The sequence below is a fragment of the Lissotriton helveticus genome, chromosome 7 (genome assembly GCF_964261635.1).
Source record: "Lissotriton helveticus chromosome 7, aLisHel1.1, whole genome shotgun sequence".
In the NCBI taxonomy this organism is placed as follows: Eukaryota; Metazoa; Chordata; class Amphibia; order Caudata; family Salamandridae; genus Lissotriton; species Lissotriton helveticus.
Genome location: NC_136068.1, coordinates 988,629,858 through 988,645,428, shown reverse-complemented (window position 1 = coordinate 988,645,428; position 15,571 = coordinate 988,629,858). Strand labels below are relative to the sequence as shown.

Below are 15,571 nucleotides of genomic sequence, written 5' to 3'. Positions count from 1 at the left end.
GTGGGGTCCTTGAGCAGAGAAACCAGATGTTGTCCAATTTAATTTGTGGCCTCATCGACGCCTGACGAGGTTTGTGTCTTGATTAAGAGCTCATTAAGACTCTTAGGGGCAGTAAAGACTCCCCAGATGTGCCAGCTCCAGGCGTGCTAGATTGAACGCTGGCGGATTCGGGGGACTGAGGGGACTTTGACGAAGTTGCCGACTTTTCTTAGGTGACTCTGCTGCCATTTGCCAACACTTTTCCGAGCCATTGTCTCTCTGGTTCTGTGAGAACTGAGTTAAAAAGAAGAGTCTGGTCTTTAGAAACTAGGCTAATTTACGTCTCTGGCATGGCTTTCAGGAAGCACAAGCACTGCTAACGGCCCATGGGTTAGAGGGCACAATACTTGCCTTGCCCTGAGCACTGGCAACCCATGCTATGCCACTGTGTCTCTCATCTTTCATCTTCCTTTTACTTTTCATTCCGCCCTTCCACGAAGGTTCACACTTGTGAAATAGTATGGGAGTTTATGTGGAATGCAGAGTTTTAAAATTGAAAAGGTGTACAGAGCTCACAATCTCAGAGTTATATATAGGGTAAACAAATCTTAGGCTCAGGCCTTCAAGCTACTTCCTAGGTTGCATATAAACTCTACAGTTTTCAGACAGCAAACATATCCTTGGGGTCCAACTATACAATCATAGACTTCAGGCAACAAATCAACTAACAATATAATATGCTATATCAATATAGATCAGGACTGTCCAGTGTTTCTCCAGGAAGGTCACAGCACATTTGCTACTGTTCCATAAGGCCGAAGTATGCCCTACATGTTGCAAGCATCACAATCACATACCAGGGTCGCCCAAAATAAGTCTGTGGTAGCCACTAGATGTCAGTGATGTCCTGCCTTATTCCAGGGAATCACACGAGAAGCAAGGGTAGCCATCAAATGCTAGCTAGCAGTGGTCACCTTATACTTGGGACATTGTTATGCCAGAGATAACCATCACTAAATAGGGATGCTGTCATTATGTAAAGAAAATGTACAATATTCCAGCCTCCTTGACCACAATATGTTAGTACTACCATTACTCCAATAATCACCACTATACCTCGCATGGTTATCATTATGTGATGGATTGCCACAATAATTCCAAAGATGCTGAGGAAGTTCTCAATATACCAGTAACATCATTATGCATGGAAGACCACCTTTATGCCAGCCATACCAATCGCTAAAGCCCTCTTTACAAGTTTTGCAGATTAGAGTGGGGTATTTATCACTTAAGGTAAATACCATTACCTCACAGTGAGCTATTTACAGCATATGGGGAATACCTCTAATTCCAAGTTTTGAACATAAAACAAGGCATAACATGTGGAATCAGTTTTTAACAATTTGAATTCTGTGTTTGCCTTTTTCTGGGCCTTTTCCGTCAATAAATGTGAACAGGTTTGACCTGGTGGAATTTATTAGTGGAAAACGGCGAGGGTGTGATCATTATTCCACACCAGAATTTAGTCCCGAACTCCTAATGAGGGCCTAATCCTAGGTTGACCATCGTTAGGCCAGGGATTATCACCATATTTCAAAGGATGACCTTAAAAATGCAATGGCCATCATTCCTCCAGCAGTGGCCGCTGTATGTCCCACAAGGAGGGACATACATGCTATAGACAGCCATCATCATGGAAAGGATGCCAAAAAAGACCACAGACAACATTATACTATGTGTGACCATCATTATGCTAACAACAGCCACCAGTGTTGATTGGTGGTCTTCGTTATGCCCTGTGGGTGGTTGCTATAATGCAGTGGTGCCCTTATGTTAGAGCTGGGCCCACAAATGGATTTAAATCTTCACACAGACACCTACAGGTGCACTGACTGAAACACCCAAAATCAATTCAGAAATGCACAAGTAAGGGCCCTGTCCCACTTACTTGGAAAACAGTAGCTGCTGCTATTGACTTTGTGGTGCTTCACCTGGGCATGAAAGCACCACCACACATCTCTGAGTTTTACCAGAGGGAAGGGGATGGGAAGTCACATAGTGTGATGCTTGCCATCTAGCCGTTCATAAATAGAGCATTGGTGGTTTTATGGTTTTGTTTTTACCATGACATTAGTACATCGTGTAATCTTAACCAAAAGAAAGATAATGTATTCCAATTAAAGCTATGACCTTTGAGATTGTCACACCTGTTGGGCAACCCTCCCAGCATCTCACCACCATAGAGAATTTTGAGGCCTGATTATACCATAGTTAATGTTTCACTATGTAACACAGAGATTAAAAATGCCAGTACCTCCACCTTCAGTTAACTTGAAACCTCTCTCCGTTTATAACTACTAGGATCAGGTAGCCGTATTCAGGCATATCAATATATTTTGCTCTGATTAAGCAATTCGATTAACCCTTACTATCTGTATTGAACAGACCCATCTTCATTTAACTAACCCAATGAGACCAAATAGACCAATATGACTTTGGTCAATGAAAATTAACAAAACTATACAGATAAGACACCCACACACCAAAAAAGCTACAAGGTCATACAAAGCTCAGAAGTGCACGCTACAAATACTGACAGGATAGAATAGCATAGCATTGCTAAGCTAGAAACGGCCATTAGCACACCTCCCTTAACATGAAGATGTTACATTGGCTATGATTTGCTGACCCTATTTAGTTTGATGGGCTGGGCATTTCCTTCAAGGCCATTTTGAACAAAGGCCTGAAATACCTGACTTGAATATTCCAGGGATACAAGCAATTTTGCTCCCTTAGATTTAGAAGTGTTGATGAGTTTGAGCGCAGGCTCTGAACGCTGATGGCGACACACTAACAGATCAAAGTGCGAGGATGTGGACAGACTGTCCTTAGAGTTGTGGGAGGAAGCCTTATCTTCAAATTTTGGAAAAAGCCGTAGAACAGAACTGCTGGTGAAGCTTGGTATCTTCTGCATCTGCATTTCCTTCAAGAGCGTGTAACGTGAATGGAACTTTCTTCGTGTACTGTATGTATCGTTTTGAAGGCCTTCCGCTGTAGCTTTCTGATGATGGGCCTAGTAGAAGACACTAGTGTATGAGCTATTGCTTGACTAATGTAGCCTAATGTGCATCTCCGAACAGCAACAGCGTAGAAGCTGCTGGAGACTTCTGAAGAGGTGGGTTAATTCCAATTAACATTAATTCGACTTGGCAATTTCTGATTCATTTAGAATGTGTTATCACGATTCAGACCACTTTGAGTTTGCAGCTTTTGCTCATTACTTATGTTAGAAATGTGTATTCAAACCCCCATAGTTTCGAGGTGAACCATGAGTTTTAATTTTCCTCTAGGGAGGCCATCTGTTTCTCTATTAATTTTGCTGCATTCCTGGTATTATTCAGATTTCTGATTATGTGCCCTGCTTTCATGTCTTCATGGCATTTAATAATTATTCTGTACCACTTGCTAAATGAGATTTTTGATATATCCTTTAACTTTTCTCCAACATCGACCTCAGTTATTGAGCAGGCAATGTTAATATTTACTCTGCTAGTTTTTGGGTGTGATGTTGAGGAGGATGGTGACCCTTATTTCAGGATCAAGTGTATGCAGGAGCCGAGCTGCGTGAGGTAAATGTTGGGGTGATCTAAATATTGGAGTGCAATAGAATTTTGGAGTTCGGCTCTGACGCAAGTAATCCATTATCAGCAGATGGTTCATGACAATGTAAATAAAGGCCCATGCAAGGCATGGTACATCTCTAATATAAGGAGACAACAAATAAAGGTCCACAAAACACCCTTTTACCAAGTGGCTTGGGAGCTCACAGGTGGCAACGTGCTACTTTGCCTGGAGAGCTGAATATTCTTGTGCTGTGCCTGAGCAAAAGAAGAAATAAAACTTGTCCTGTAATGGATATAGGGAGTAGTTTTGGCTCTTGACTAAAATGTTTTTCTACTTTAACCCATGAACATGTACTACTTAGTCTATGTTGGGAGCCTGTAGGGAAAACCACCAGAACATAAATTCAAGCAGGTATTGGTAGTAAACAGATTAAAAAGGCAACAGTAATCACTTCCACGCACACCTTAAACTAATAACTATATGTACAAATAGTTTTCAACACATTAGTCTAACTTATAGTTTAAATAGAGTGCAAATGTTATTTTGCACCCTGTCAACCCAGGTGCCCGACTCAAGAGTGACATAACTTTCGGAAACTCTACAGTACCCAGAGCGCGAGTGAGCCTTATAATCCAATACTGATGAGCCTTGATAAAGCCCATTCCTATTCTGGACGAAACACATGTTGGCTTGAGTTCAATCAAAATTGCCTTCTGAATGTAATAAATGTGTATTTAAGTTTGTACTTGATGTCAGAATATGTTTCCTAATGCTTCTGATTGTCTCATGCATATTCATGCATCTAATATGTTTCCTGAGTTTCATACTTGAGGTATATGAGAAGAAGATCATTATGGCACGCTGATTACTCTGCATAACTGGTTGCACCTAATATGTGTTACTTTCTACTTTTCAGCTCATCAATGGCATCCCCAACTTCCGGTTCATGTGCCAAGACAACGTCAGTGAGGTACTACCCCATCTGCCTGTTGTAAGTGATGGAAGGTGGCACTCGGTGTTACTGGAGGTGGAGCGTTCGTCCTTCCGTCTACTTATCGATGGCTCAGGCAGTGTAACTTTCAGGCGCCTCGTGGAACTGTGCAAGGTCTCCTCCTCTGAGGCAGAGCTGATCATCGGGGGCCTTCTCCAACAGCAGCCCAGGAGGGTCTCTCAGGCATTCAGAGGTTGCCTTACTGCTGTCAGTATTGATGGGGAAGATATTGTGCTTGGTGCAAAGGAGAAGACTGGTGGTATTGTGGAGGAAGTGGGCATTAAGCCGTGCTGTGCCCATGAAGGTTCCTGTGTGAGCGACCCTTGCCAACATGGCGGCATTTGTGCTGAGATTCACGGAGGAGGTATGTTCTGGGCGACAAAAACTTGTCACTACATTAAATTTAGATGGCTGCTTTTTATGTTTTCTAATCTTAAAATGTGCATTCATCAACCTCCTTCAAGTGGCATAGGGGAGACAGAGGCAAGATCTGGTGTTGGGTCTGCAGATTCTGTCTGATTTGTGGATGTTAGATCTAAAGAGCAAAGCGATTGGTTTAATGATTGAACACGTTTGTAAATAACCACATTTGCTAGTGTTTCGTGGCATTAACGATATATGCAGATGCCTGGAGTGTAATATGCTATTTGTTATCTTGATTAGGCAGGAGAAGAGCATCTGATTCAGTGAGTCGTAACCAGGGCCGTTGGAATTATGTGATTTTGTGGCAGCTGCATGATCAGCACATTTATGGATGTGCCTCATTTGCCACTTAATCCATCATTTTCTGCTTAATCTGTAGATTTTAAACGTAAAATTGTTTCTAGCACAAACGGATCAAAAGTTATTCAGCAAGGAGTATTGCAGTGCAGTTAAAGGCCCTTGGAAAAGGTCACCGTTTTATTGCTTATTGTTGTGTTTGTGTGTTAAATTGGTGCTAAAGAGATTAAACATTTGCCCAGAAAGTGCTTACATGGTGGTGTGTGATGTGGAGTGGAGTAGAGCAGAGTGTCATAGAGTGGAGTGGTGTAGAGAAGAGTAGATTGTCATAAGGTGGAGTGGAGTGCCATAGAGATTGCCATAGAGAGGAGTGATGTAGAGCGGAGTGGCTTAAAATGCCGTATAGTGAAGTGATGTGGTGTAGAGTGGTGTAGATTATTGTAGAGTGTGGTAGAGTGGAGTGGTGTAGAGTGTCATCGCAAGGAGTGGAGTGAAGTGGGCTAACATGGAGCCGTTTTATAAAGTGGAGTGCAGTAGAGTAAAATGGCGTAGAGTGGAGTAGAGTATCATGGAGTGTAGTGGGTTAACATGCCATAGAATGGAGTGGTGTATAGTGGAGTAGAGTGTCATAGACTGGCATAGAATGTCACAAACTAAGGTGGCATAGAATGCAGTAGAGTGGAGTGGAATGGAGTAGAGTGGAGTGAAGTGGCATGGAGTGGCATACAGTAGAGAAGAGTGGCATAGAATGGAGTGTCATATAGTGGAGTGTCATAGAGTGCTGTGGTGTGAAGTGGAGTGGAGTGGACGATAGTGTCATTTAGGAGAGTGGTGTAGAGTGGAGTTGTTTAGAGTGGAGTGTTATGGAGTGGACTAGTGTGGCATAGAGTGGTGAAGAGTGGAAAGCCATAACGTGGAATAAAGATGTGTGGAGTGGCATAGAGTGGCGTAAAGTGTTGTTGAATATAGTAGCATAGAATGGAGTAGCGCAAAGTGATGTAGAGTGTCATAGAGTGGAGTGGCATGGAGAACAGTGTCATAGAGTAGAGTTTTGTAGAGTGGAGAGCATAGAGTGGAGTGTTGTATAGTGGAGTACAGTGTCGTAGGATAGAGTGGCAAGGAGTAGAGTGCCATAAATTGGAGTGGCATAGAGCAGAGTAGTGTCATGGATGAGAGTGGAGTAGCGTGTTGAGGAGTGGCATAGAGTGGAGTAGCACAGACTGGCTTAAAGTAAAGTGGCGTAGAGTAGAGTAAAGTTGAGTAAAGTGGCTTAGAGTGGCGTGGCATAGAGTGGACTGGTGTAGAGTGGAAAGGCTTAGATTGGAGTAAAGTTGAGTGGCGTAGAGTGACTTGTGTAAAATGGAGTGGCGTAGAGTGGAGGAGTGTGTCATACAGTTGAGTGGAGTGACATAGAGTGAAGTAGCATAGAGTGCAGTGACGTAGATTATAGTGTAATAGAGTGGAGTAGAGCGGAGTAGAATAGAATGGAGAGGAGTAGAGTGGAGTGGCGTAGAGTAGAGCATAGTGTCATAGAGTGGAGTAGGATAGTGTTGAGTGGCATAAAGTCATAGAGTAGAGTAGACTAGAGTGTTGTATATTATTGTAGAGTAGATTGGATTAGAGTGCCGTAGAGTGGAGTGGCATACCTTGGAGTCAAATGTCATAGAGTGGAGTTGTGTAGAGTGTCATAGAGAGGATAAAAATAGAGTGGAGTGGTGTAGAGTGGAGTGGCTTAGAGTGGAGTGTACTAGATTTGGTAGTACACAGCCATTACAGACTGCACTTTTTCGATTGAAAGTACCATCACATTTGCACAGATATACAGTTTTTCTGATAAAACTATACAGTCCACAAACAATAATGTGTGAAAATCCCTTAGTGTATTGATTTCTTTTGATCGTATTAAAATATTTATTTTTACCACACCTCAGAATTACAAAAATGTGTTTCATTTGTGCTTTCCTAATTTTGATATGTTCTGAAATGTTTGTACGGTTCATTTACTGGTATTTAAATTTTGTTGTGTGCTAGAAAAAAAACATCCTGCAGCCTTCCTTTTTAACCCCTAGTACCCAGAAAGATTGTCACATAAACCCTCTAGCATCTTTAAGGATAATATCAACAATTGTCTAAAGCAAAGAAACTCAACAACCTATTTACGTGGTTGTGACACAGTGCGAGTTTCCTGGCTGAGCTGCAATGTGTGACAGGGAAAGGCCAGATATGCTCCATATTTGAGAGAATATAATGCATGCCTGCCTTTTCCCCTTCACTGGCACCCTTTTGCCAGCCTAGCGCCAACACAGGCACCCTTGCACCACACTGCAAGGGCGTTTGTGTTGCATGCAGGATTGTTTTAGTGCAGGAAGGGCACCTGGGAGGCATTTTCCTCTTTCTATTTGTGCTGCAAGATACAGCACACATATGCCTGAGTAGGCATATCTTTTTGACGTATTCCCAGGTCAACCAGTTCTGGTAAGTCTGGCAATGTGCCATAAACCATGGGAGTTGCGTGGGAACACCTATGCAACACCTTCGCAAGGCAGAGTCAGGCAATGCGGCGATTTGCGCTGCGTTGCCTTACTCCAGATTGATGGAGCCACTCAAGGCCACACAAAATCTGACTTGAGGGTTGTGTTGCTCTTGCACCACGTTGCGTGGTGCAAGAGTGACACACACCACCTCATAAATAGGCCCCGAAATATACTCTACCATCTGGATAGCGTGACCTTTCATACCTACATCGTGAGTCTCACCCTTGAGCGCAGACTCTCTCTTTTGATTGATTTTATTTTGATATTATTTGGAATTTTGTAAAGTGCCAAATATCACTTTAAGGTGGCCTAAAAGTGCTTCGAAGAGCATGGCATCTCTTAGAACGCTGATTCCTCACCGAGTCTAAAGAATTGAAAGACAGACTGTCTCATTGGGAGGGAACTTGGAGCCATGGGTGTAGTGTCTCACACTGTTTAGCACTCTCTCTCTCTCCTTGGAGCATCATCAGTGGTATCTCACACTTTGAAGCGTTCTCTCTAGCCGGGAAATAGTTAAGAATTGCCTTTTAGTCCAAACCCTATACTTCCCTCCAGTGCGTTCTTTCATCTTAGTTTTTCCCTTTGCAAAAATCTACAAATGTTTGCAGTTTTCTCCTGGGATGCAGAAGTAAAATAGGTCAGTGGAAGAGTTGAATCCAGAGCCGGTCACTCAACGACAGAGGTCACATTTCTACTTTGCAGACTAATGCAGTTGTGGATAAAGTGTGTGTGTGAGGGTAGAAGGTTTTGTGTTTGTTTGGGGATGGGGTATTATAAATAGGGACTGTAGGTGCCATGAGAGCTCAGAAACCACATGGCTTTTCTTAAAATGCCTTGCCTTTGTTTGGAGATTGCTGTTGACATGCCTGGGGCTCAGTGGCCCACACCCTGATGGCTGAGTGGCAATTACAGGCTCTCAACTCCCTCAGGCCTCAAAAGGTCCCTGTCAGCAAAGTTAAATGGATTCAAAAGGGATGTCTAATTACAGCTCCCTGACAAACATTTATGTGAAGAGTGTTACTGTTGGTTTGCTGTGTGTGTAAGAGGGAACATGTCAAGGTGTGCAGACTTTGGCAGCATATGTGAGTATGTTTCGGTGCCTGTGTGTTTTTTTTAGATCTGTGTCTATGTATCTGTTTCTATATCCGCGGACCTGGGACATGATGTACTAAGATTCTTATTAAGAAATTGTAAATTGCATCCATAACTATTTGCAATTTTCAGTTTCTTATTAGAAATCTACTGACATGGATTTGGTACAGGTGTGTGCAATTTGCACACTGATGTCCACCGTATGGATTGTTATTTAGTGAGTCAACCTATGTAATAATAGCTTTGTGCACAAAATATTGATTTGTAATGGATCTCAATTCGACCTACCTCATTAACATGGATGAGGTGTGTCACATATTAAGGTCCTCTACGATTGGATAGAGTCACAGGCATGGTGGCCTGCTGGGATCAGCAGACCACCATGTCTGTGATCGCTTTTTTATAAAGGAATATTTTTTTTTAGTGATTTTGTTTTCCTAATGGGAAAAGAGCATATCTTTAAAACAGAAAATTGATACTTTTGTAAACATTTTTTCGGAGCAGGCAATGGTCCCAGAGAACCCTGCCTGTCCTATAAAATGTTTTTGTTGACATTCACAAAAGGTAGGGGTACCCTTTCCGGTTTGCGAATGGCTACCATCCGTTTTGATTTGGTGATAAAATATTCATATTTTGTTACAGGATTTACATTGCAAAACATTAATAGATGAGCTAAAGAATCGGCATTTGGAAGGGGTGCCTTTTACACGCTCCTTCCAAATACTGATTCTGTATTTATTCTAAAGCCCAACATGCACTAAATCACAATTTGGGAATTGCAAATTTACAAAAAGCCATTCTGCGGTCACAAACACTCAAATTTGACCTTTGCAACAGTAACATCACTAGGTACATCAAGCCCCTGGAGTCTGTGTGTGTACTTATGCAACTAAGTGTGCACGTAGTATACCACGTATGTGCGTATTATCGATGGATAGTATCACTGAATGTTTAAGCTTCTACTTATTTGTGTCTGCTTACAAGTTTAAGTACCTCACGTTGGGTGTGGGTAGGACATTTTGAGAATCTGTTTGTGTATTGGTAGGTTTATGAACGTTTATTCATATCTGTGTGTCTCTGTTTGTGTACATATGTCTTGTGTCCCTGCATTTGTTAGTGTTTGTCTCTTGTTTTGTTTATCTTGTGTTGATATGGCTGTACATGACTGTGTCTAAATATCTATGGTTTCTCTACCTCCTAGTTTTATATTTGCGTATGCGTGTGCATTTGTGCATACAGGTGTGTATGCATAAACATTATATGCCATGGGCCAGAAGTACAAGTTTTTTTGTTTGTTTGTGAATTGAAAATGTTTTTTTTTAATGTATTAAGGCCCAATTTTTCGGTAACCTATTACCGAATCGCAAATTGAACTTGCGATTTGGCATTAGGAAAGGTGTGTTTAGGACATCCCTTCCTAATACCCATCGCAGTGGTATGGGTCAATGTTTTGCGAGCGAAATTCGGTCACAAAGCATTCGCACTTTACCACCTACTTGGAGTAGGTGGTAGCCCATTCACAAATGGGAAAGGGACCCTTTCGTGAATGTTTGTAAAAGCATTTTTTAAGAGCAGGCAGTGGCCCCACGCACCACTGCCAACTCTTAAAAAATGAAAAGAAAACGTTAAAATGTTCTTTTTTGAAATGCATCCCAAGTGGGCTGCATTTTTTGAAAAAAATTCACAAAAGCATTCACAGACATGGTGGTCTGTTGACCCCAGCAGGCCACAATACCTGTGATTTTTTATGATTCCCAATGGGTCGTAAACCGAGAGATATCTCAGGAATATTAATGAGGTAGGTCTGTTTGAGACTCAATGAGAATCGCAAAATGTGTTAAATACACAATTGTACATGGGTGTCTGCGATTACCGAACAACGAATGGCAAACATTTACTATTTGATAATTACAAACCATTCCCTACGTACATCTGGCCCAATGTGTTTTGTGTGTTTTTGTTCCATATATCAATTGTTGCATCTGTTCTAAATATCTTTGGTTTTCTAACTATGTTTTTGTTTACCTGCATATTTGAATATCACCGTGAATATAACTTTGAGTGAGTAAATGAGTGTGCAATTGAACATTGCACCTAAACACTTATGCAGGGTATATGACCTGAGATGTTGCAGGTGCTCTGTTGAAAACGTTGTTGGGTCCTGTGACTGAACTCATTTCTTGCTGTCTTTAATTGTATGTGAAATTAAACTTTTCGTGGTGGAGCTGCTAAAAAAAAATCATAATTTTACAATTCGTGAAACTGAAATTATTCACATTTTGATCCATTACACATCTAGTGAAATCCTCCATTTTTGTGCAGGAATATCCTCCCAAAAAGTCAGTTAGTATAATTTTTTCTTTTTCAACTAAATAAATATTTTCCTTATTTTGCTGGAGATGCTATGCAAAGTCAATTTTCAGACGTTTTTCCTACATCTCAATCTATTTTGTTAACTTTTCCACCGAACTTCATGAACATTATGTGAAGTGCTGCAGTTTGACATATCCCGAGTTGTACTGCTGCTCTGAGCACATCAGAATAGTTTGCTGGTGACCTATGACTACCCACTCTTTAGTCTCACGTGTGCCTAGGATGGTGGATATTGACAGCATTCGGTTACCTCATGGTCTGATGATGTGGGAGAGAATTCCCAGGCCATCCAGGAACCTCCAATACCTGCAGTGTAATCATGAGAGCATCATGGTCTGATATTTCATGGTAGCACGCCCAGGCCAGACCATCTAGAGACTTCCCAAACTGATGTACATCATGGTCTGATGGTGCATGGAATCATGTCCAGGAAAGGTCATATAGGGACCTCTCACATCTGTACCATAAGTAGGAATGCCTCATGGACTGATTGTCACGTGAGCGTGCCCAGCTAGGCCATCTAAGAACCTCTCACACCTGTTTTGTAGGTCCTTTGTAATGCTGGCTCATGCTATGCTTTTCCATGTGTACATTATTATATTGGCCTCTTGGCATCGTTGTGCCTGTGTGCAGATTGTTGCCTGCTTGGTTGCTGTTTTTTCTGTGGCTCCATTACAAGAGTGAGTTTTACAACCATCCATGCAGCCCATCTGAGTGTAATAAGAGGGCTCATGGGTATCCACTTGGATATGCATGTCATTGTTTCCTTATCTGAGTGTGTCCTGTGTGTGTTCTTTGTCCGAGTGTTAGTCCCAGTGTTGTTGTCCCAGTGTCTGTTCCAGTGTGTGCCTGAACCCCCGCCTTGTTTATTCCTCATGCATGTATCATTGTGTTCCCCAATTGCAATGTCAGTGGACACTTCAAGTGGGCTGTCGGTCTCAATGCAAGTATGTGCCCTTTAGACATGGTACTGTGCTGCTTATTTTCTATCATACATCATTTACCCTTAAATATTTACTTGTTGAAATCGATATCTTATCTCTGCAGGTTGTAGGTTTCCCTATGGCGGTCACCACATCTACAGTGAAATTCCATGAGTGTGTATTTCCTTCTCAATATGCTTGTCTTTGTCTGTGTGTCCCATGTCGTGTATACGAGCTTGTGTCTGCCTACCCAGTGCGCCTTTCCAGCTGCCTTGTGCCTCTCAAACTGCCCTTGAACTTGGTCTATCCCTCACTGTCCTAGTGTTGGTGCCAACGTTTGCTAAAGTCCACACAGAGCCACGACTTGTGTGAAATGACAGAAGTGTTCTTTCTGCCAAGCAAGTGTCACCCAGAGCCCTTTGGCTGTGCGTGTACGGGCGGGGCGAGGGGGGAAGGGGGCGTGGAGGCACAAAGGCTCAGGTTTTATTAGATAGTTCGCTTTTAGTACATAAAAGGCTCCAGGACCGAAATTACGCAGCAACGCCAACATGTCCTGACAATTAAGAGCAGCTCATGTAGCTTGCTGAAAAATGCAGAAAGGCAGTGTAGGGGCATAAAAAAGTACAGATAATTTGTTTTCTTTTGCTCATGGTGGGGTGTGATTTATAATGTGTTTTTAATAATGCATATGGAACATCACAGAGAAATTGTAATCTAAGTTTATTTGTACCTATTATTACGCTTTTTAAAGCTTAACAATAAAATAGTTTCAATTGGAAAGTCTTGGTCCCGAGAACACAGTAAGAGTTGCGCCTGCTGTGCGGGTCAAGTGATTTAGTGGTTTCTGTTCTTCCCTTGCACGTGGGAAACAGTCAGCTGCCTCATAGTTTGCTTTAGGCTGCAAGCCCTTGAAGAACATTACAAATATCGACTTCTATCATCTTGAGGAATGCGTCACTTGTGTCGGTGCTTGCAGGATGTGGGCACCAGGACTTAAAAAGACTTTCTACCACAGCACAAAGGAGGAAGGGAGAAAATGAAGAAAGAGGAAGAGAAAGATAGAACAAGCATTAGCAATGCCAATAGGTCTATCCTATGAGAGCTGTTGGCTTTGGCAATGTTTTGTAGCTATTCTGTACAGCAGTGCAGATGCTTTGCAGTGTGGCTAAAACTATTGTTTTTAAATTCTCTTAAGCAGCCAACGTCAATGTGCTTTAAAAAAATGTTTAAGTACTTTAGTGCCAGATGCATTATAGTCCTTTCTATTATTATTTTTAGCCGTGCTGCACAGTAGCCACACTACTATACAGCATGGCTACAAATCAGTGCCTGAGTGGACAATGACCATGCTGTACAGCATGAACAAAAGGCAATGACAGAGCCAAAAGTGTCAAAGGCTATACCCATTGGCTTCGCCAATGCTTGTTAGGTCTTGGCAGAACACCCCTGTGATTTTGAGCAAATCAATTAAGCTACCAAGACATGAACAAAAAATAAAACTTTTGGCAAAAAATTCTATCTCATAAAGAAAACAATTGCACCCATATTCATACCTTAGGGAAAATACATTTGTAAGGAGATAGCATCAGTTGTCACAATAAAAGCAGATGACTTCTGCTATCACAAAAACATCTATTTGAAATGTGAAAAGAGCTTCTTTGAAGTGCATGTATCATAGTAAAACATAGCTACACATGCAAGCGATTCAGCAAGGACAGAGACGAAGACAAAATAAAATTAGTATCTCAATCATAGAGCGATCAACGGATGGACAGCAATCAAGCTGAAGCAATCAGTGCTTGGTCCATTCTCCAGCTGAAAGAAGAGGAAGTGAAACCAGCATGCACTGTCTGTCCACTTAGAAAGCATCAAATAAGATTGACAGTGAAGCCAATGAATTTTAAGCAAGGGGTGGGTTGTAAGCTCCTTCTTGGATACAATATCTCTCACAAGCGAGAGTTCATGCAGCACTTGTGTTATCGCAGGCGATACCTAAAAAGAGTGACAACGGGAAAAAGGAAATATTTTAGATTTCCTAGCTCATAGTTCAATGCAGAACCAAAAATGGAATTGCTGGCAAACAAAATATCCAAAACATACAACTGTAAATGAGACATGAAGCCAAGAATGGCAACATAAAGTCGTAGATGTCATTATTTCCTAGAGTACAAGTCTGCGATTTCTTAACTGCAGTTCTCTCCAAATCACAATCAGTATTCCTAATATATGTAAATCATTGACTTTCATTTAGGCATTCGTTGTGGGTCGCAAAGTGTCCTAACTCTTGATATTAATGTGGAAGGTCACAGTTTGAGACCCACTACGAATCGCAGCCATCACAGGGATGGTGGCCTGCTGAGGTCAGCAGATCACAATGTCTGTAATTGCTCTTTAATACATCAAACATTATTATTATTTTTTTTTAATGCAACTCGTTTCCCTTAAAGGAAAACGGAATGTGTTTAAAGAGAAAAAAAATGAAACCTTGAAGTTTCATTTTTCAAGAGTAGTGCTCCTAAAAAATAATATTATTTACATTCTCAAAGGTGAAGTGGGTCCTTTGGGGATCCCTTCCGCTTTACAAATGGGTTACCAACCAGTTTTAAACTGGGGGTAAAGTATTACGGTTTTGTGGACAGTCCTGCACCTTGGGGCTGAGTGATAAAAGAACTGAGGCCAAGTAACAAGATTTTTTTTCTGAACGACAGGATAAGCTGTTCACCTGAAGATCTGATCCCACAAGCGCTGAGGCGTAGAAGCTGTTTTATGCGCAAACTTTTATGTAAAAGGCATCTCGAAGATTAGAAGGCAAAGTATGAGGGCGAGCAACCCGGGCAGCATGGTGCGAGCCAAGCATTAGTGTGAGCATGGCTGTCATCAACTGGTCTGGGGAAAGAGACGGAGAGCTGCTCTTTGGCAGGAAATGATGGAAGTACCTATGGAGACAGTAGATTTTCTCCCCTTAACAGTGGAATTGGAGGCTGGAGGAAGGTAGAAGAACAGCACCACAGGCTGCCTGGGTGCAGTTTCGATGACTCTACAATGTTTCCTGCTTCCTTCCCCTCTGACTGCACAAGATTACACTACTGAATATCGAAGACAGAAATACTGTCATATAAGAATATTGTGGACAAAATATAGAAGACAAAAATATCATAAGGTAAGTCCCTGAAGGGTAAATATGGATTTACTGTCCTAACTCCACATCTACATACCTTGAAAATATAATTTTTTTCAAGGTACATATATGTGGGGTTAGGTATAACAATCTGTACTTCCTTACCTTTCAGTTTCAATATTTTGTCCTCAATATTTCCATGCCACAGTATTTGATA

At 41.7% G+C, this 15,571-nt stretch overlaps 1 protein-coding gene across 1 annotated transcript in view; it reads left to right on the top strand.

Annotated features, from left to right (window-relative positions):
- Positions 1–15,571, top strand: part of FAT2 (FAT atypical cadherin 2) — a 201,800-nt gene that overhangs the window by 161,025 nt on the left and 25,204 nt on the right. The window contains exon 20 of the mRNA XM_078653414.1: positions 4,520–4,958. Within this exon, the coding sequence (XP_078509540.1) occupies positions 4,520–4,958 (439 nt within the window). The remainder of the gene's footprint in view (positions 1–4,519; positions 4,959–15,571) is intronic.